The 20,916-nt window shown below is 42.7% G+C and overlaps 1 protein-coding gene across 1 annotated transcript in view; it reads right to left on the bottom strand.

Moving 5' to 3' along the window:
* The window catches only part of LOC143031084 (uncharacterized), a 434,563-nt gene extending 425,611 nt beyond the window's left edge, over positions 1-8,952 (bottom strand). Inside the window, exon 1 of the mRNA XM_076194496.1 lies at positions 6,045-8,952. Within this exon, the coding sequence (XP_076050611.1) occupies positions 6,518-6,997 (480 nt within the window). The 5' untranslated portion in view covers positions 6,998-8,952 and the 3' untranslated portion in view covers positions 6,045-6,517. The remainder of the gene's footprint in view (positions 1-6,044) is intronic.
* Positions 8,953-20,916: the final 11,964 nt, after the last annotated feature.

Raw genomic sequence — 20,916 nt, forward strand, 5'->3', positions numbered from 1 at the left:
AAGGACCACATGCAGACACGTTTTCTTAATGCAGAAGTGATATTGTGTAATTATTTGTGAAAAAAGAAAAAAAAAGACAGAAAGTAAACAGATTCATCATAGAAGCTGCAGTAGTGGTTTGCAAACCTCGAAACTGTGTACGGCAGTTTTTGGTGTTTATTGGGGAAACTGTCAATGGCAGTTTTAAAAGAGAATTTCTACTTTCATATATGTACACACTTTATGTAAGCCAATACTCTTCATTTCATTCCCCCTGTGTGTGTTTATCATAATTCAACATTTCTTGTTAGGATATTCCTTTTTTATACTTGAGTAATTCACAATATTTAGCATACTGATGAAACGCTTTACTGTCGTGACGGGCTGTGTAGATCATGTTGTCTTAGGTCACTCATCATTTCGTTAGGTCAACTATGGGTTGGGTTGGGTCAGGATTCTCTCAGGACCGAGGTTAGGGTCGTCTGGACCCCTGGGCCCAATTTGGAGGCCATTTGGACCACAACAAATGTACACAGCTCTTCGCTAGTGAAGATACCTAACCACGATCTTCCTTCGTATAGATGGCAGGAGATTTTTTTTTTTTCTTAGAATCACAGACCAAAGTACCTACTGTTGTTTCCACATCGTTCCCCCCCCCTCCCCCCGAACTTGAGGCATCGAACTTTCCGTCTCTCTCTCTCTTATCGAACTCGATGCCTGAACTTCGTAGATGGAGCGTGGAGGATTCGCTTCCTTTTCCTTGCAGTCCCATTTGAAAAAGAAGGGGCTGACTGACTCTGAGCAGGCATTCCTTTTATTCATTATTTTCTGTTTATAGAAAGTAGGATAGAAAGTGCAGTACTGCTGCTGCTTCGTAACTTGACTCTTTGACAAGGAAGGAAGTATACTACTCCTCTCTTAATTAATAACCATTCCATCCGCAGTCCATTCTAGCTTTCCTACTCTCTAAGTCTAAGATGGATGTAGTGGGTAACAGGGCTGTTGGTTGTGGGAAATGATCATTTCTAGTATGGTGGTAATGACATATGCTAGGAGCTTAGCTAGGAGTATCGCTACCTCCCTCCCTCCCTCCCCTTGTCTGCCATATTGGAAGAACTACGAGGTTATCTGGTGGTGCCAGCTAAAGTTCTCCTCTCTTTTCCTTTCCCTTTTGTCTGTCTGTCGACGCGGTGGTCGGTCCTGTCCTCCTCTGCGGTGCTTGCATTTTGCCTTCTGAGATGGCGTCTTGTCTCTTCTTCTCTACAGTGGCACCACAGCGGCCGCCCGAGAGAGACTAACTAAACTTCCAGTGGTCCTGTCCTCCTATAAAGATTTTGTCTCTCTTCTTCTTCTTCTTCTTCTGAGCGCGTGTGCCAATGTGGTGATGTTGTCGTTGAGCTGACTCTTTTCTTAGGTGCTTTTGTCCTGTCGAAGTCGTCAGTTGCCAAAGGCGAAGAAGAAGAAGAAGAAGAAGTTTGTCTCCTGGTGGTGGTGGTGGTTCCTGGGTGTGTGTGTGTGTGTGTGTGTGTGTGTGTGTGTACCTTCTGGGAGAGGAAAACCTCGTTTTGGAAGTCTCCATTCTGGGGTAGCCAGATCGACCAAACGACAAGAGATTATATCGCGCTTGACTCTTTGCACTCTACGAGTATGTGCTTATGTGGGTTGTCTGCTCTCTCTCTCTCTCTCTCCCCGCCTGTGTGTACATATGCGCCCCTTTTTCTGTACATATCGTCTGCTTTGAAGCTACTTGTCTCTGTACATAGGCGCCGTATGCTGTACTTAGGCTCCTGTATATATACTCATTGCCGGAACTAGTCCTAGAGTATCCTGCCTGCTTTTATGTACAGCTCAATGGCCTCTTCGTGTTTAATATATATATATATATATATATATATATATATATATATATATATGGGGAATTTCGCTCTCCCGTTCCACACACACACACACACACACCCCAAAAAAAAAAAAAAAAAAAAAGTTTGCCAAAATAGATAGAATATAAACAGAATACCATAAAAGGAGCCCACCAGGACTTTGTCACCAAGACGGAAGGAGACCAGAAAGCATTATGGTGACCTGAGGTCACTTTCGAGGGATCCTGGGCCAAGAAGAAGAAGGAGGGGGAGGGGGAGGCGTCCTTTGGGATCTTCGGCGACCTCTCCTCGGGGAGGGTAGTCTGTCGATTTTTATTGATTTATTTTTTTCTTCTTCTTCCTTGTATGTCCATGTTGTGGATTTGAGAATATAACCTTCTCCTCCCTCTCCTCCTCTGGCTCTACCCCTTTCTCTTCTTACTCAGTTTCCTCTGTCTCCTCCCCAGTCTTCTTCATTTTCCTTCATCTCCTCGAATCTTCAGGTGAATCACCTATGTTATTGGACCACGTGCTGGACCCGTGATCGACATTCTGGACGAGAGCTCGCAGCTGCTGCTGCTCTTGTCGCTGGCGGCTTTCGGCAGCAGTTGTTGAAGCTGGAGGGAGGGGGCACTCTTGATGTTCTTTGGAACGCACGCACGCGCGGTTTGCTTGTGTAGTGGGTAGCGACCCTGGTTGCCACAATAGCTTCCACTAAGGCTGCAGGTTGTTACGGTTTCTCCTGGGCAAGAGGATGGGTACGTGTAAGTTTATGTTGTTACCCACAGGTATATGAGCTCTCACATTGGAGGGTAGTAGCTGTCGGTCACGGATTTAGCACGTGATTTAAGAACTAGTACATGCACACGCTAACAGATGGAAACTTATCATTTCATTGCGGACACCCAAATGTGATTCACTATATATTAGAATTTATGCAAATATATATTTTGTTGTTAACTATTTGGTAAATTTCAATATACGATAGCTTTCTTATAATATTTATTTTGTAAACAATACTCCATTGACGCAATTGCAACAACAAACGGTGTATTTGCATAATATTAATATTCGTTACTGAGTGGACGTTGAAAGTGGCCGTATAACTGCCCCTCCTCCTCCTGGAACCAAATAATACTCACTGCAGGTCAGCTTATCTCCATTCTTATTGATTTATTTATTTATTTTATTAGATGCAGCATATGCTCTCAAAAGGAAAAGTCCCTTCCATATTGGAACGGGACTGAGATGTCGAGCCGTATTCTGAGAGACTGCGGTATGATAGTACAATGTGGTAACATAATTATCATCATTCTCATAATTCGTATTTGTTATTATTGTTTGTTTGTTTTATTATTCTTAGGTGTTTACATTCTAGGGGAAACATTACCTTTTTTTTCTGGACCAAACCCACGATACCAGCTGGGATCGGTTGTCGCGTTGTTGCTGAAGCAGGAAACGTGCAACATGGCATCAAGACGTTATCAATTTGTTGTTTGGGTCCAACGACTGCTCTGCAGCCATGTATCATTCTTTGTCATGTATATTACCTTTATTGACAATATTACACAATGGACTTACATCATTATGTACTTCATTACCTTGGAGATGATAACTTAATCTTGAGCGTACAGAGAATTGTGTGCCTCATGTTCTGGAACTTTCGCTGCGGTACGACTATTGCGCGCTTATTTTAGAGCAGAAACAATTATTAATTAATCTAAACTATTTCAGACAGTAGTAGAATATCAAAAACAAAACAGAAAAATTGTTTTGTAAATGGAAAATGAAAAAAAAAAATAAACAAGGAAATTTGATTTGAATAGCTCGTCACTTTGTTTATATCTTTTGTTGCATACGACATGACGACTGTGCATCGTTTCCTGTTATGATTAATCATAAAAACTGTCGTATCGCAGGGATGAGGAGAATACACTATATGAGGCGTACAGTTACCTGCAGTACGCTGCCCCCGTATCCCTTTCACAGATCGTGGAAAATGTCGACAATATTATTGAGAAAGCAGTCAAGCTCAGACCAGCCACGGGGGCGGGCGACATAGTTATTTTCACCAAAACCAGGTGTGTCTGTGTAATTCCATTTGAATTGTTTTTATCATTTTGTTGTTGGCATTCACAAAGGACTCTGGACATTCTAAATATATAAAAAAAGAAGTTAAGAGTCTTCTTTTCTTTACCTCCATGGATGTTGACCCACATATGATATTAGAAACGTCATCAAGGAATCACATTTACTAAACAAATGAACGTTCATAATTGAACGAAATCGGGTGCCGACAACTTGGAGAACAAAGACTAAAATGTAAATAACGTAAATAGTTGTAGTCAGTATTGTTTGTTATTTGTGACCAAATGCGTCGAAAGTACCAAATATCGGTTTTCCATGCCACCACAGAGACGAGCCCGATTCACGAACTGTTCCATGCATTATGGACTTCTGTTCTTTACGCTCCCGTAGACTCCAACATATCGCGCTGTCCATCCACTTGGGTACTTTATGGAACCTTCCCGTAGACCACTCCAACATATCGCGTTTTCATGAAGACGCCCTATTGGGAAAAAAAAAAAAAAAAAATAATAAATAGAGTTATTGTAATGTATCTAATTCTTTTGTGGATATTTTTTTAGAGACTTAAGGGTCAGTGTAACGTATTTTTCTTATATGGTTGGAAACTATACTCCATTTAAAAAAGAATGTCGATTAATTTTGACTTCTGGTATCGCTTCGCTCTGCAATATTGCCAACTGTGTGGTCAATGGATAAAATAAACTAGTCAGGACAGTTAAATGCAAATACTTGGAAGTTTTCAAATTCATCGATATGTATCATTTTCATCTTCCCTTGTCACAGAGTTTCATGCTTACCATTATAATTAGTGTTACGCATTTTTTCGTCTTTCTGTCCGTAGTTTCATTTGCCCTTACCATGCTGCATTTATTTTTTAACTCAATTCACGGCTTTTCTCAAAGTGATAAGGTTGATATGACACGTGACAAAATAGGAAAAAGTTAGGAAGGGCGAGTCGGTGAAAGTGTCACCAAGCAGTCGACTTGCTATGACGTCATGTCGCTTCGGGAGATGTCTAAATGTGACGAATATTTTCTTCGTCTTTATATTGAATTTTGGTTTCTAAATCTCAGATTTGACTGAAATATATATCTTTACTTTTATTTACTATTGCTTCTTGATAAAAAATAGGACTCGATGGAATCAGGGCATTGCAAACCAAAAATGCACACAATAGCCTCTACCACTTCACTCCATTTTGTTTTAGGAATTAAATATTCAAATTATTTTATGCATTCCTAGAAGAAAACTACAGTTTCACCACGCCTTACTGGTGCAAAACGTGAAGTAGCGAATAAAAGACGGACAGTACAAAATTTCCTCCTATTTTAGTCACATTACCTTCGTTTTTCCTTTTCGCCAACCCAGTACAAGTAGTGATCACTTTGCACTAGTAGAGGACAGTTCTACAGCCTCCTGTATGTCTGAGCAGCCCTATTCAGGATCCACTCTGCCCACCTAAGCATAGCTTGTTTCTCTTCTTCTTCCTCTTGTCTTCTTCTTCTTCTTCATCTTCTTCGTCTTCTTCTTCTTCTTCTTCTTCTTCTTCTTCTTCTTCTTCGTCCTCCTCTTCTTCTTCTTCCTCTGCTTCCCCTCTCCTTCTGCTTCTCTTTCTCATCCCTCTCCTTCTCCTTTTTCATCCTCTACCTCTTTTTCTTCTTCCTCTGCTTCCCCTCTCCTTCTCCTTCTCTTTCTCATCCCTCTCCTTCTCCTTTTTCATCCTCTGCCTCTTTTTCTTCTTCCTCTCCATCATCATCATCATCATCATCATCATCATCATCATCATCATCATCATCATCATCATCATCATCATCATCATCATCATCATCATCATCATCATCATCATCATCATCATCATCATCATCATCATCATCATCATCATCATCATCATCATCACCACCACCACCACCACCATCTCTTTCTCCTCTTTCTCCTCCTCTTTCCTCTTCATTATTCTTCTTCTGGCTAGGGAGACACCCCCAGTAAGCTTTCCTATTCTGCGGCTACAACAGTGCAGTAAATAAATCCACAGGTTCATCAAAGCTTCCTTTCTAACTTTCTCTTATACTACATCTTCTTATTTCAGTTTACCTCCCACTAAAGAATTTTCTGTTTTTCCACCTCTACTACTACGCCTCCTACCATTTTCTCAACTTTCGGTAATTCTAATTCCAGGCGTCGACGCCGCCATCCAAGTTCCCTGTCCATTTCTCCCGAGCCACGACCACCAACCACCCCTAATCGCTCACGAAAAAAGGCATTTTGGCAAAAACCCTCTTTTATACACGACTATCTTTTCATTTTCTTACAGACATTCTTCCTTCCCCTCCCACAAAAACCGATCCCGCGCGAGCGGGTGGTCTTATCGAGATGAGTTCTGGATGAGCCGGGGAGATATGGCTCATCCAGAACTCATCTCGATCTCTACTAAGCTGATAGAAACATGTCGGGTTTATGCCATGGAGACAAGAGAGACTAGTTAGTCCTATATTGGGCAGAATAGAACTGCCTTACTTGCAGCCCGAAGCCTGTATCTGAGCCGCAGGTAGGCGAGCCACCCGCTGCGTACATGTGCATTAGTTCGGATCAGATCATCATCCAGCGAGTGATTTTCCCGTTGCCCGTTGTGTTTTTGGCAATGGTCTTGTAGTAGAGGCCGAGATGGACTGCGTCGATGGAGATTCGGGGGAGAGCGTCGGCGACAGGGTTCTTTGTCCTCGGGAAGAGCCTGACGGTGCAATTGAGCTCGGCGATGGCGGGGAGGTGGCGAGGCAGAGGAGGTAGATGCTCTGTGTTGATGATGAAGGAGGAGGTGTCTTCGAGGAAGTGGCGGACGGTGTAGTGGATAGTGAGGAGCTCTCTGTCGAAGGTGTAGCTGAGCTCGACCTTGGGAGAGCTTCCTGCTGAAGAAGCCGAGAGGTGTGGGTGTGCCGAAGAAGATTTGTTCGAGAGTTTGTCCCTATGGTGATATTGCTGGCGTCCATTGACAGCTGTGACTGGTCTCCTGGTCTGGGGAAGGAGAGGATGGTAGCATGGGCGATGGGCTTTTCCGCGTTAACGAAAGCGGCTTGCATGGCTAAGTTCCAGAGGGGGTCCTTCGGTTTTCCGTGAAGGGCCTTTTATAGTGGGTGCACCGTTTCAGCCATGTTGGGGAGTGGATAGTAGTCAGGCTCTGTCCTGTTCAGCCGCCGGTAGTCTCTCCAAGGGCGCCAGGAACCGTCGTTCTTCTTGGCGAGGTGGAGAAAGGAGGACCGAGGATTGGCCTAGCCTCTCCACCATCTGGAAGGTATTCTTGGCGGCGATTACCATAGCGTCGTAGACATATTTGTACAAACAGAAACAATAAGTTACGCTGCTTGTGCCAACAATCACCATGTTTACTTTTCTTCTTCTTTTATAGGAAAGGTGTTTGCTATGGTGGATCCAGTATTTCCTCTATGCTTCCACGGAGCTCTGCCCATTTTCATGTCCCGATTATTATCTCACCAAACTTTCTGGGTGTGCGTGGGGATATGACTGGTATTTCCATACACATCCAATTAGGAGTCCACCAAGGAAACATCCTTAGCTCCTTTCTTTTTATCCAAAACCATCGATGATGATGCAGAAAGTAAACCCCTGCCCACACGCCGAAATACTGACATTATGTGCCAGAACCCACCTGATCCAAAACAACCACCTCCTCCAACGACCTGCATCCTCTGTAAGACAATGAACGGTGGTTTGCAATTCTCAGCCCCAAAACCAGCCATCATGTATTTCTGCAGACATCACAGCTGCAAAACTTCCCTTTCATAAAACTAGGCAACACTTTCCTCCAAGTCGTTCAAGAAACTTGATTTCTAGCTCTGATCCTCGACTGTTGTCATTCTTGAATCGCTCGCCTAAAATATCTATAAACTGTCTGTCTTTGAACCTGTGGCATCTTTTTGGTGCCGTCCCGAGTTGTGGAAGGACTATTCCTTTAGAATTTGGACCAAATTCTCATAGAAAGCAAAATCAATTATGAATGCCAAACTTCCTCTTTCTCACTCACCTACATCCCAATGAATGTTATACCCTATATACTCCCACGGTCTACGCATCAGCAGTGAAAGTTTTATATGAAAAAAAAAAAAAAATCCACTTTTAGACATCATTGTTCTTCAGTATCATTAGAATGTACCTTTCTCGACAAGAGCTCCTTCACCACCACCACAGTTTTTCATCCGTAAAGAGCTAATTTCTCTACTATCCTTCTCGTCCTTTCGCCGTCAACATCTGTACAGACGGCCCCCATTCCGACAGCGGACTAGGTAATGTAGCTGTATCTCTCACCTATACAGTACTCAGATTTCCCTTCACGCATCAGTCACCAAACAGGTTAGGTTTAAGGAGGCTATGCTTCGGTTACCTTTTCTAGCCCTTGTCGGGTGACTAGAGTGGGGCTTGTCAGTTCGGCTGCAGCCGAGCAGTGTTGAACCCTAATCCCACATCAGGACGACCGCTGAGCAGCCGTGTTGGTTGTGACTAAGGTCTTCAAGGATCACCATCAAGCTTACGGGAGAGAGGTGCTGTTGGTATGAGAAGTGGATTTCTACAGCCCCCCGTGTCGCCTCCTCCTCCTCCTCACCAAGAGCTTGATGTGTCCTTCTCGGCTGAGATAGGACAGCGGGTGGTTTACGGAGCTTACACCAAAGTTCCGCAGGGAAGGTGTGTGACAGGTCCCTCACACAGCTCCAGGATTGGTCATGTCATTCACGTAAAAGAACCAGGGGTCAACTGTGTCATACCCCGAGGAAAAGATTCATAACTGGAGTGGGTTTAGTCCAAAGGTTTATAGATGTAAACACAGGTATGAATGGTCATACATTTTATTTAGAAGCACAAGTGATCAACTACTACCTTTGATGCAGGGACGGTGTGTGTGTGCGCATTTCTTATTCTTTGTGTAACAGAAGTGTCAACGACTTGAGGCGTGACCGACGGGTCAATAGACGGCATGTGAGTGACCTCATGTGACATGGTGTTTTGTATCACTCGTATGGGATCCAATAAACCAGTTCTACGGATCTGTATAATTCTATGTTGAGTATCAATGTAATCCTAGTTCTTTTACAACCGTTTATCGTTAATTCTTTGTAACCTACATCTCTATCGTGTAGCAGTAACCACAAACATGACTGCGTAATACCTGATTAAGCAGGAGTTAGGTTTAGGCGTCCGCATTAGCACACCAAATGACTCGAGCGAACACGTGGTCATCCAACAAGTAGGTAACCTCACGACCATGGGGGGAACGAACCTTCCACAAAGATTCCGGATGCTCCCAGTGAAGTCCCCGGGGGGGTGAGAACTAGAGAAAGGTCAAGTGAATCCGGCTACAGAGGGTGAGGTAGTTCCCTGTGCGCTCCAGAAGCTTCCGAGAGGATTCTAGCTGACTTGATGAGCTTCCACTAGGATGCCTGCTTGCTTAAGACACTACTTCGTGTCCTCGTCTCCTTTCCAAAGAGTCGAGCCAGGGCGAGCTCGATCACCAGCGCGGTTAGTGCACCGATCAAGCCGAACCCGAAACACAAGAAGGCGCCCTGGGGAGCAAGAGAAGGATCGGCTGTCACGAGTAGTCTTGTAACTGTGAACGCTATATCTCCTATCAAGGATAACCTGACCTTGCAAGATGGGCATCGGGTAGCACCATCTCCATTCCGCCAATCCTCCACCTGGAGGTGCATCCCGAAGGCCTGACGACCGGGCCCAAGACATTTCTCTACCAAGTTGAACTACATTTCTTACATCCTGTAAGGAGGGTTGGCAATGGACGACTCATGTCTGGGGATTGTGCACGGGTAGTGCAGGTGAGGTGTGTCCTCTGTGTGATGGGTGAATATAGGGAGATTTGATCCCGTGGCCTGGCTTATCCTGTGTTGGTTCTATTTTAGACCCGCATGGTGTCCTGAACGCAAGCGTAGTGGTGTTGTGCTTGCTTGTGAGAGACGAAAGCTGAGAGTAGATGGGGGGCAGACTTTTTATGTGTATGTACTTTACTTGGCTACTCAATCATAAGAAAATACCTTTGGCATGAATATACACATTATTTTCCTACAATAACAAATCATTCCTGTATCAAAGTTTGTACCAATGCAACTATAAGCCAGGTTGGAGTGTTCATACAATACAATGACTTCACCTTTCGTGCCTCAACTCTCCTCACCTGTAAATGTTCGAGGGTGAGGGGCGGCGTGTTCTCCTCACTCGCCGAGTCCCGCCCTCTGTCGGAGGTCCAGGTGGCGGGGTCACCCTTGAGAGTGCCCAGAAGGCTCTCTTCGCCGTGGTCCTCCGCCAGGACCTCCTCGAAGAAACGGTTCACCCAGCCTCCTGCTTGCATGCGGAGGATTGCCTGGCGGCGGGGAGACGGTCAGAGTTCTTCATCATTACTATTGTATTTATCTATATCTATATATATATATATATATATATATATATATATATATATATATATATATATATAATATATTCATTTACCTATCTGTTTATTTATTTATCTATTTTATCTTATTTTTTCTTGAGGTTTGCGGCGGTCCGGGACAGTTCCCACATAAACTCAGGAGGCGTCCATTTTATGGCACTCTGTTGGGACTGACGGTACCCCGCTTTCCCATTGTAACATCTTTTACAATCTCAAGTGAATTCTTGCCACTGGGACCCTTCCCCGACTTGCTTTACTTGTTACTGTGGCATAATCAGAAACATGTTGATGTCGCATTTGCTTCATGGTGGGTTCGAGTCCCACACCTCTCTCTGATACTAAGCATTGACTGCTAACTGCCCCAACACTCCAAGAAACGCATCATAGGGCCAAGACGACGGCTTTAGCAGCAACTACTCAGTGCCTCCTGGCGTAGGCACCCCCACCCCTTTTGTGTTCATACATTCTACGCGTTATGGTGGGTCACATTGTCAAAGCAGGTAAACTTAGATTAGGGCAATGGCTCCAAAACCGGAGGGAATGGACCCAAGGACAAAGAATTCTATCGCAGCATCCTCTGTGACCATCTGTCTTAGAATCAGACCCCTCTTCGAGATACTCTGTATGAGCTGAAATCCCCATATCCCACAAACCCCCTCTTCTTCCTCCTTGTCCATTTATAACACGATGACCCTATTTTACAGGTTATTCCTCAGAGTCCTAGGGTGTGTGTGTGTGTGTATTCACCTTGGTCTTTGGATCACGTGTTGGACTCGTGATCGACAGCTATTTCCCTCTCGGAAGAGAGCTCAGAGCTCGTATGACCGATCTATGGGTAATGCTATGACCTTTCACACACACACACACACACACACACACACACACACACACACACACACACACACACACACACACACACACACACACACACACACACACACACACACACACACAACTCCCCGCCCACGAGAGTCAGAGTAACGACCCGAAGCACAGCGATACCGAAATAATTTCGGCCCTGGGCAGGATTCGAACTGGGTACTGCGAGTACCACCGTACTTCCCAGTCCAGCTCTCTACCACCGCGCCACTGAGTCGTGTGTGTGTGTGTGCCCTTCATTGAATGAAATCGCCTGACGCCAATGAAATCACGTGCATGAATGGTGAACAGCAGCGAAGAAGTCAAATACTTTAAGAACACTTCAACAGTATGTCTAATATTTGTACAGGCTTGGAATCTCTTAGTTTACCATTCAGATTTGCTGTTATATAATATGACGGGAAGACAAGTTCATATTTGGAGATTTAAAAAAAAAAAAAAAAGTCGTTTTTTGTTCAGACGAACGGTCGACGCTGATGAGGCCCGTGGAAGCCTAGTGAGATGACGCCTGTAGTAGCATAACCATGTCCACAGACAGGGACAGAAACGCTGGTAAACTAGAGTCCAGAACAACAACAACAACAACAACAACAACAACCGTAGTGCGGCCTACACCTGCCTGCCCCCTTACTAGCTCCACACTCTCCCCCAAACCTGACCTTATCGCCTGAGGAGGAACCTGACCTTATCGACGGCAGGTTTGAGGGGCGAGTACTTGGTGAGGAGGGCGCCGATGCCGTGGGGGTGGCTGCACTCCTCCATCAGGCGGAGGGGCGAGCGGCCCCGGGAGTCCATGTAGAAGGTCGTCCTCAGGTACTCCAGGTGTTGGCTGTTCTCGATGAGGACGACTTCGCGCGAAGCCACGCGCCTGCGCGGAGGGAGAAGAAAGGACCATAAGGAGGTATTGCGTTTTTTTTTTTTTTTTTGTGCTCTCTCTCTCTCTCTCTCACACTTATTCGTATTCTAGGCAAATGTGAGGAAGAAAGATACGGGGGGGGGGCAGGCTTCCCTCTCTTTCTTCCTATGAAGACGAAGAGGTCTTGCATTTGGGTTCACTGTCTGTCTGTCTGCCTGTCTCTCTCTCTCTCTCTCTCTCTCTCTCTCTCTCTCTCTCAAAGATTCGCAAAAAAAAAGGGATTAAGGGTTGTTCTCCCTTTCAGATCCAGAGGCTGGTTCTACACTGAATAAAACCACCTGGCATTAGCCACAACAAGATCTCCAAGGCTATCGTAGAGACCATTTTCGACTACTTGAAACCCAAAGCACCCTGCTCAGCCGAACAAAAGCGTCTGTCGGGAGGAAAGGGTCACCTACTCGAGGTGGGGCATGATGTCCGGGAAGAAGGTGAAGTATTTCTTAGCCAGACTGCGCACGTTGTCGTCCGAGGATCCGCTGAAGATCTCGAGCCAGAAGTTGCTGAACCCTCCCACCAGAAGGTCGCTCTGCAGAGGGAGGGAACGTCAGACGAAAAGGGAGGAGGAGAGAGAACGGGGAAGGAAGAGGAGCATAAGCAGGAGGAGGAAGGAGAGAATGGGGAAGGAAGAGCAGATGGGAAGATGAGAGAGAGAGAGAAGAAAAGAGGCTATTAGAATGGGTTCCTTTGGCATTGGGACATTTTTTCTTTCTTTTTATCTCCCTGTGGTTATACAAGTGCTTGTATTTCCTGATAAGGTCGAGGTTGTTGACACAATTGTCACAAGACATTATTTAAACAAGGAGAGAAAAGTCCCTAGACTCGTGTGCTGCTGTTCCTTAGCCCTTTGAGGACTCCTTCAACAGTGAATCTTAATCGTTGTGCATCCACCTACTTGTGTCCATTTTCTGTTTGGGCCCCTCTTTATGAAACTCTGTTGGCCTCCCAGGTGTCCATGGACCAGAGGGTCAGAAGCTGCGGACGACTAGTCCGAGAATGAATGTCTCCTCCCGTTGGTTGGTCAGAGTAGCTAGCCTACATCCAGAAGACCCGCCCCCCCGTTCGAGGAGAGCTCACCTCAACGATCTGGCTGATCCTGGTCAGTGGCTTCTCGACGGCAGTGACGGTCAAGAAGGCCGTCAGGTTGCATGAGAAGAAGATGGTGACCACAAAACCGCAGAGGATGATGACACTCACCAGCACCTGGGAGAGAGAGAGAGAGAGAGAGAGAGACGCGAGGGGGCGATCAACAACGCCAGGAAGCTCTCGAACGAAAGGGAGGGGACGCCGCTGATGATGGGACCTTTTCTACTTGGACGTTGGCTTGCTCGTCCTCCCTCCCCATTGACTCACCTGCATCGGAGGACGGCGAGGCAGAAGGAAGCTCTGGTTGGTGAAGGCCGCCAGGGGCAGGAGGAAGGCGCCTGAGGGCGAATGGAGAACCTGCCGGTCCTTCTTCAGGAGAGCCCGCCCGAAGAGAGGAACCAGAACCGAGAGGACACCCAGGCAGGCTGTGAGGGAGGGAGGGCAGGCAGGTCACAAGGGCGCTGAGAACGGTGGGAGTGGCTGTGCCCGAGGTCGTCCGTCTTGTGCAGCCAAAGAAATCGAACTTTGCTCTCCAAGTTAACAAACCGTCTTATTCTCCATCGAACATTGAAAATGCATAAGTAAACAGATAAGTAGATTGATAAACATATAAAAAAAAAAAGATAGTTAATCAACAAACAGACAAATAGGTAATAAAAGTGATTTGGAGTCATTTTAGGAGCCTACAATGATTCACCTCAGGTACACGTTTTGTGACCTCACATGCAAATGACGTCACGGGCATATGACGTCACAGGTAAATGACGTCATAACTCGTTATGGGGAGAGGCTTCACTCGTCCGCCTCGGAGGTATCTCTCTCTCTCTCTCTCTCTCTCTCTGTCTGTCTACCCTCTCTCACCGACGGCGATGGCCCAGACGAGGGGCGTGAAGGGGAAGGTGAGGGCCATCCAGGGGGCCATGGGCCGGGGCGCCGGGGTCAGGAAGCAGGCGCGCTCGAAGTCGTAGGGCTGGCTGTAAGTGATGTGGCGCGACCGACTCGCTGTCACGAAGAGGTTGCCCACACCCAGCTCGGCGTCGCCTCGGCTGATCCGGCCTTAGGAACATAAGAACATGAGAATGAGGGAGACTGCAAGAGACCATAGGGTCCACACTAGGCAGCTCCGTATCTATCACCACCTGTCACCCCCCCCCCACCCCACCCCCCATCCATAAAGTTGTCTAATCGTTTCTTAAAACGACCGTTAGTTTCAGCACTCACCAATTACATGGTTACCAAGTCTGTTCCATTCGTCGACCACCCTATTAGTAAACCAATTCTTGCCTATTTCCTTCTTAAATCTAAATTTGTTTAGTTTAAATCCATTACTGCGAGTCCTGCCCTGTTGTTTTGATATAAGGAGGAGGAGTTGTTACATGATTGATGACGTCACGGGCGAACGACAAGGCAGCAGACCTATTGTCTGTTGACTGTGCGTTGTTGAATTATCTCCCATGACTGTGTCTGTACCTGACATGTATTTTTCCCTATCTGTATACGAGTAAATAATTCTAGTCGGGGAGTTGTAGCTAAACAAATGTTGATATTATATCTTTTTAAAACCTTTAGGGTGGAACAATTCATGACGTCACATGATAAACTCTTCCATGTTCATCAACAACGCGACTGAAGAAAGGATATTTTGCCACGATTGTTGGAGATCGTTTTCCTAGAATTTTGTATCCATAACTCATAGTTGTGTTGGCGTCAGTTGTAAAATGTGTTTCCATCTTCTCAATTCCTTTGACAATTAGGAAGACTTCAATTAGATCTCCTCTCAGTCTCCGTTTCGAGAGGCTAAACACATTTAGTTCACTTAAGCGCTCCTCGTACGGCTTGTTCCGCAACCTGGCAATGGGCTTTGAGGAAGGAGGGGGAGCGGGAGGAAGGGGGAGGAGGGGTAAGTAGGAAGAGGAGGAGGAGGAGGAAGAGGGGGGAGGGGAAGAGGTGAGAGATGGAGTGGTAAGGAGAGGAGGAGGAGGAGAAGAAGGAAGTAGAGAGGAGAAGGAGGTAGGGAGGAGGAGGAGGAGGAGGTAAGGAGAGGAGGAGGAGGTAAGGAGAAGAGGAGGAGGAGGAGGTGAAGAAGGGAATGAGGAGAGGAGGAAGAAGAGGAGGAAGAGGGGGGAGGGGAAGAGGTGAGAGATGGAGTGGTAAGGAGAGGAGGAGGAGGAGAAGAAGGAAGTAGAGAGGAGAAGGAGGTAGGGAGGAGGAGGAGGAGGTAAGGAGAGGAGGAGGAGGAGGTGAAGAAGGGAATGAGCAAGAGGAGAGGAGGAAGAAGAGAAGGGGAGGAGAAGGATAAGGATAGGAGGAAGAGGAGGTGGAAGAGTGGAGGAGGAAGAGGAGGAAAATGTCGATTTTACTCCACGGAAGGATTCATATCACATCTTCAGTGGACCAAGTGTTGGACACGTGATCGAGTTCTCGCTCTCCCGGATGAGAGCTCAAATAGACACACCGACCTATAGGCACCACTAACCTTAAAATAAAAAATAAAAAAATGCTCAAGGGGGTACAGTAACGGCTACTAACCCACAATTCCGGTGTAGGATCCGTTCTCGAGCAGATCGCCCCACATCTCCGGTCCGGAGAACCGAAAGACTGGAACGAAGTTTAGTGCGAGACCTAACCAACGTACCACCTGGGAGCAGGAACAGTATACAAATATATAGAATTTTATTACTATTATTATTAATTATTATCATTATTATTATTATTATTATTATTATTATTATTATTATTATCATTATTATCATTATTATTATTATTATTATTATTATTACTATTATTATTATCATTATTATTATTACTATTATTATTATTATTATTATTACTATTATCTATTATTATTTATCATTATTATTATTATGATAATAATTAATAATATTATTATTATAATAATAATAATTATAATAATTAATAATAGTAATAGTAATTATTAATATCTATTATTATTATCATCATCATCATCATCATCATCATCATCATCATCATCATCATCATCATCATCATCATCATCATCATCATCATCATCATCATCATCATCATCATCATCATTATTATTATTATTAATAATAATAATAATAATAATAATAATAATAATAATAATAATAATAATAATAATAATAATAATAGTAGTAGTAGTAGTAGTAGTAGTAGTAGTAGTAGTAGTAGTAGTAGTAGTAGTAGTAGTAATAATAATAATAATAGTAGTAGTAGTAGTAGTAGTAGTAATAATAATAATAGTAGTAGTAGTAGTAGTAATAATAATAATAATAATAATAATAATAATAATAATAATAATAATAATAATAATAATAGTAATAATAATAATAATAATAATAATAATAATAATAATAATAATAATAATAATAATAACAATAATAACAATAATAACAATAATAACAATAATAACAATAATAATAATAATAATAATAATAATAATAATTAATAATAATAATAATGACGATGATAATAATAATGATAATGATAACTGCAATACCAGTAATTACAGCATAATAACAACAACAATGATAATAACAATAATGAATGTATCTTAATGAACACACTTTTATATCGATGCCAGATGCGTCACGGAGGAATCCAGAGGTGTCTATACTGGAGAAGACAGACGGGGGATGATTGAAGGAAAGCACTAAAAGAGGTCTTCCGCCTAAGTCTCCCACCTGAAGAAGATAAAAAAGGATTTACATTATTAGAAGGACATTCTAGGGATACAGTCCCAGGGGCCAACGGAAAATAAACAACAAAAGTCTTTGTTTATTTGTGTCCATGAGCTGAGAGGCGGGGCCTAAGAGTGACGTCATGTCGACTTGCAGGATACTTGTGGTCGACGTGATGTCATGTCGACTCGTGGAGCGCTTGCAGTACATGTGGATAGACCGTATATAAATACTCCATTATTCTTCAACCTTCATCGTATTTCCTTAATCCTAGTTTATCTATCCATATTTATAAGTAATATATTGGCCTAGTATGTCTAACCACCACAAAAATTATATATTGAAAATAAACCCCTACAGAGAAATCACCACCCAGCACTGTGAATTCGACTATGTAGAAACGACTTTGGTTACAATATCTTATTTTTTCGAATTTCCAAGCTTGAGAATACTTTTGCATCATATAAAAACTAAAATAAAACTAAATAACGAACTAAGAGAAACGAAACTTGTACGAATGTTACACACATTAATGAAATATTCTAACTCTGGTTGACTGTAATCGAAGTCGTCTTCTACGCATTCAAATTCGCAACGCTTGACAAAACTCCAGAGTTTCCATCGAGTGAGTACCCACTTTATCCTGGAACAGAGGTTCCGTTCCGGGCAGGTTCCGGGTTGCACGTGTCCACAGGCCCCGGGAGGTGAGAGCTTTGGGATTTTCGCCAAAGATTGTGTGACTGTAGAAAGCTACCTCCCAACTTCTCTGACCTGGCCTGTGGATTGCATGATCTCTTTTCATTCGTTTATTAGTATTTATTAATTTGTGTATTTGCCAATTTTCATGAATCTAATTTTATCTATTGATTTGAGCTGTTGATCATCGTTGAGCTATAATCGTACGTAACTTTATAATTTCACTGTTTATTTTTAAGCCACTTGACTTACATGACCATCAAAAGGTTGTGCGTCTTGCGTAGTCTTGGGGACGCGACTAGATCTTGCATTTGTACTGAAGTGGAGAGAAATACCAGGAAGTAGAAGCCCTCCCAATCCCAGGAGTCGTCTAGACGACTGAAGGCATCTTGGAAGGACGACGCGTCCTGTCGGGTGGAGGAGGGGAGGGGGAGGAGGAGGAGGATGACGTCATTGACAAGTGAATGAAAGAGTGAATGGCGGGAAAGAACGTTTTCAAAAACTATGATGTGAAGACCTCATTTATGTATTCATTCATTTATTTATCTAACCTTAATCGTGGTGTATATAAAACTGTTAATATTGACTATGATGATAATGACGTCATCGACAGGTGAATGGAAGGCTGAATGGCGCGAAAAGACATTCTCAAAAGCAGGTCAAGACCTCCTTATTTATTAATGTGAAGACCTCTTTTAACTATTCATCTATCTATTCTAAATCATAGTGTCTATCAAACTTTTAATATTGACCTAGATTATAAAAAAACAAAAAACAAAAAAAAAACAATAAGTAGCAGTGTACGACGCCATAACGGAAGATCGCTTTGGCGACTTCAAGTCAACCACAAAATTGTAAAAAGTTTTTGCCATAATGTCCTACTTCCACACCTTTTCTCATAAACAATTATCATAAAACTCGGCCATTATAGAATAATTAGATAACAAATATAAACGTAAAAATATTCGTAGTATCTGTTATATTTTTTTGACAAAATGCGCAAAAGTTGCAATTGTAGTCGTTGTAATTCTGTAAATATTCACAATTTTAATGGATCCTATTTATGCAAGTGAGGTCATTACTTCATTTCCCTTCCAGAATGATTTTATATTTAAAAACTCCTTTATAATAAAATAGAGTTTTGTAAGCAATAATTCATCAATACAACAACAATAGAAGAAATATTTGTATAATTCTGATATTTCATTGTTCACTGTTAGGTGTTCACGACAGTATGATAAGTACTCACGTGGCCTATCATTACATAAGTGTTGCAGTTTAAAGTCCTCCAACCTTGAAAACTCCAAAGGCCTTCGTTCTGCAACAGGACCTGCAAACGACACTTGAAACAGCTACTTGCGTACGAAACCTGACAGTTTCCTGAACTCTTGAATTACCATAAGTATCATCACAAAGACCACATTTAATGACAACATTTTCATAAACGAGGCAAGTATTTGCCTTTTATGCTAATTTTCGAAATGTAATTTACAAATGTCATTAGAGTATAGTGTTTACGTGAGAATGAAAGATGCTGACAATTTGTAGTTCAACAATATTTAGAGATATATTCGCCTTTTATATATTCTATTTATTTACTTATTTTTCATAAAATGAGTCCTCAAGTGAGGTTAGGCTGCGTGAAACCGACCTGATAAGATCGTTCCTGACGGACAAGAATGTCAACGAAAGAGTCGACGAAGGAAGCAGCGAAAGAGGAAGATCCCTTGGCAATGATGCTCACACTGCAGTCGGCCACGGCCTCCTGCGTGGATAGGACATATCCTACCGCATCAGCCATGAGGTCCCCTTCCTGTGTGATAGAGCGTCCACAAAAGGAAAAAAAACAACAACAACAACATGAAATTTAGATCACGAGGTAACGAAATCTCCACATGAAAAATAAAAAACAAACATTGCGCTTAACGGACCAAGCCTGACGACATACACAAATATTAAACGTAAATGGTATACAAGCCGTTCGCACGTTGTATATTGAAACGAAAGGAAAAAATATACATGTCACTTCACCTGGGTAGAATTATTCTGGAATTTAACAATTCTGTTCCGAAAACTGCCATCGACGCCACCATCACGACTACCTGGGCCTTCTGGTCCTGAGGACTGACTGTGGCAAACAGGAATGAGAGATATAAAGACCACTAGACTCCAAAGTTCCATAAGCAACATATTTTGTACTGATGGAGGACACGAGTGAAGTTCTATGAATGCAGGGTAGTATAAAGTAAGATGGATTACACGGAGTCTGGCATTTATATACCCTTATATTCCCTTCCCCTCGGCGAATGCAATTAGACCTAGCCTCAAACAGGGTCCGAATCTGGACTCACGTACTTCTTAATTAATTGCATCGCTCTGCTCCGCAGGACCGAATAGGATAACCTATAATTTTCAGTCCTGTTGAAAAAAATATATATATGAAAAAGAGAAATGACTTTTTGGATTCTGTCTATCGTTTGTCAAAAGAATTTGGAGTAATTACTGAAAGGTTTGGGTGGGGAAGCACTGAGACCGTGATATTGAAAAATAGTGACGAGTGATGGACATTCAGACGACAACTCCCTTGGTGACATATCAAACGCACACAGTCGTTCACACAAAAAATTGAACAGAATTTTATGTGAATGCACACAAGACAATTTACAAACACGAAACTACTAGATTTGAATATGGCGTTTTATAGGCATATTAACTTTGTTATATTGTATATTAATATTGACTGATTTCATAATCACAAAATTTTTCTTATAATATGTTGATCTAAAAACGAAATTATAGAAGAATGCCACAATTGTTATGCATCTATAGGTGTATATATGCGTACATATATAGAATACATACATACATACATACATATATACATACATATATATATATATATATATATATATATATATATATATATATATATCAGCTCCATGAAAGAACTAAGATAATATAATTCAAGCTGATATAAATCTAATTCAAAACATAGAATTAAATTGGGATCGACGGATAATTACTTTATTTTATTAGACATAAAGGCAAGGAAATGCAATCTTGGGAAATTGTTCGTCTTCTTTCACGTATAAAGCCCTAATAAAAGATATAGCATGGATGGTGGGTTAAAAATGTATGTAAGAAAGAAAGAAAGAAAGAAAAAAAAAAAAAAATAAAAAAATAGACGAGGCAATATCAAACGAAAATTCGATGTAATAATATGATCATTCGAACCCAAAATCAAATATAAAGACGATTACCATATGTTGTTCTCATCTACAATCTTCAGAAAAC

Source organism: Oratosquilla oratoria, chromosome 12 (assembly GCF_046742065.1).
Source record: "Oratosquilla oratoria isolate Oo_2021 chromosome 12, ASM4674206v1, whole genome shotgun sequence".
NCBI lineage: Eukaryota > Metazoa > Arthropoda > Malacostraca > Stomatopoda > Squillidae > Oratosquilla > Oratosquilla oratoria.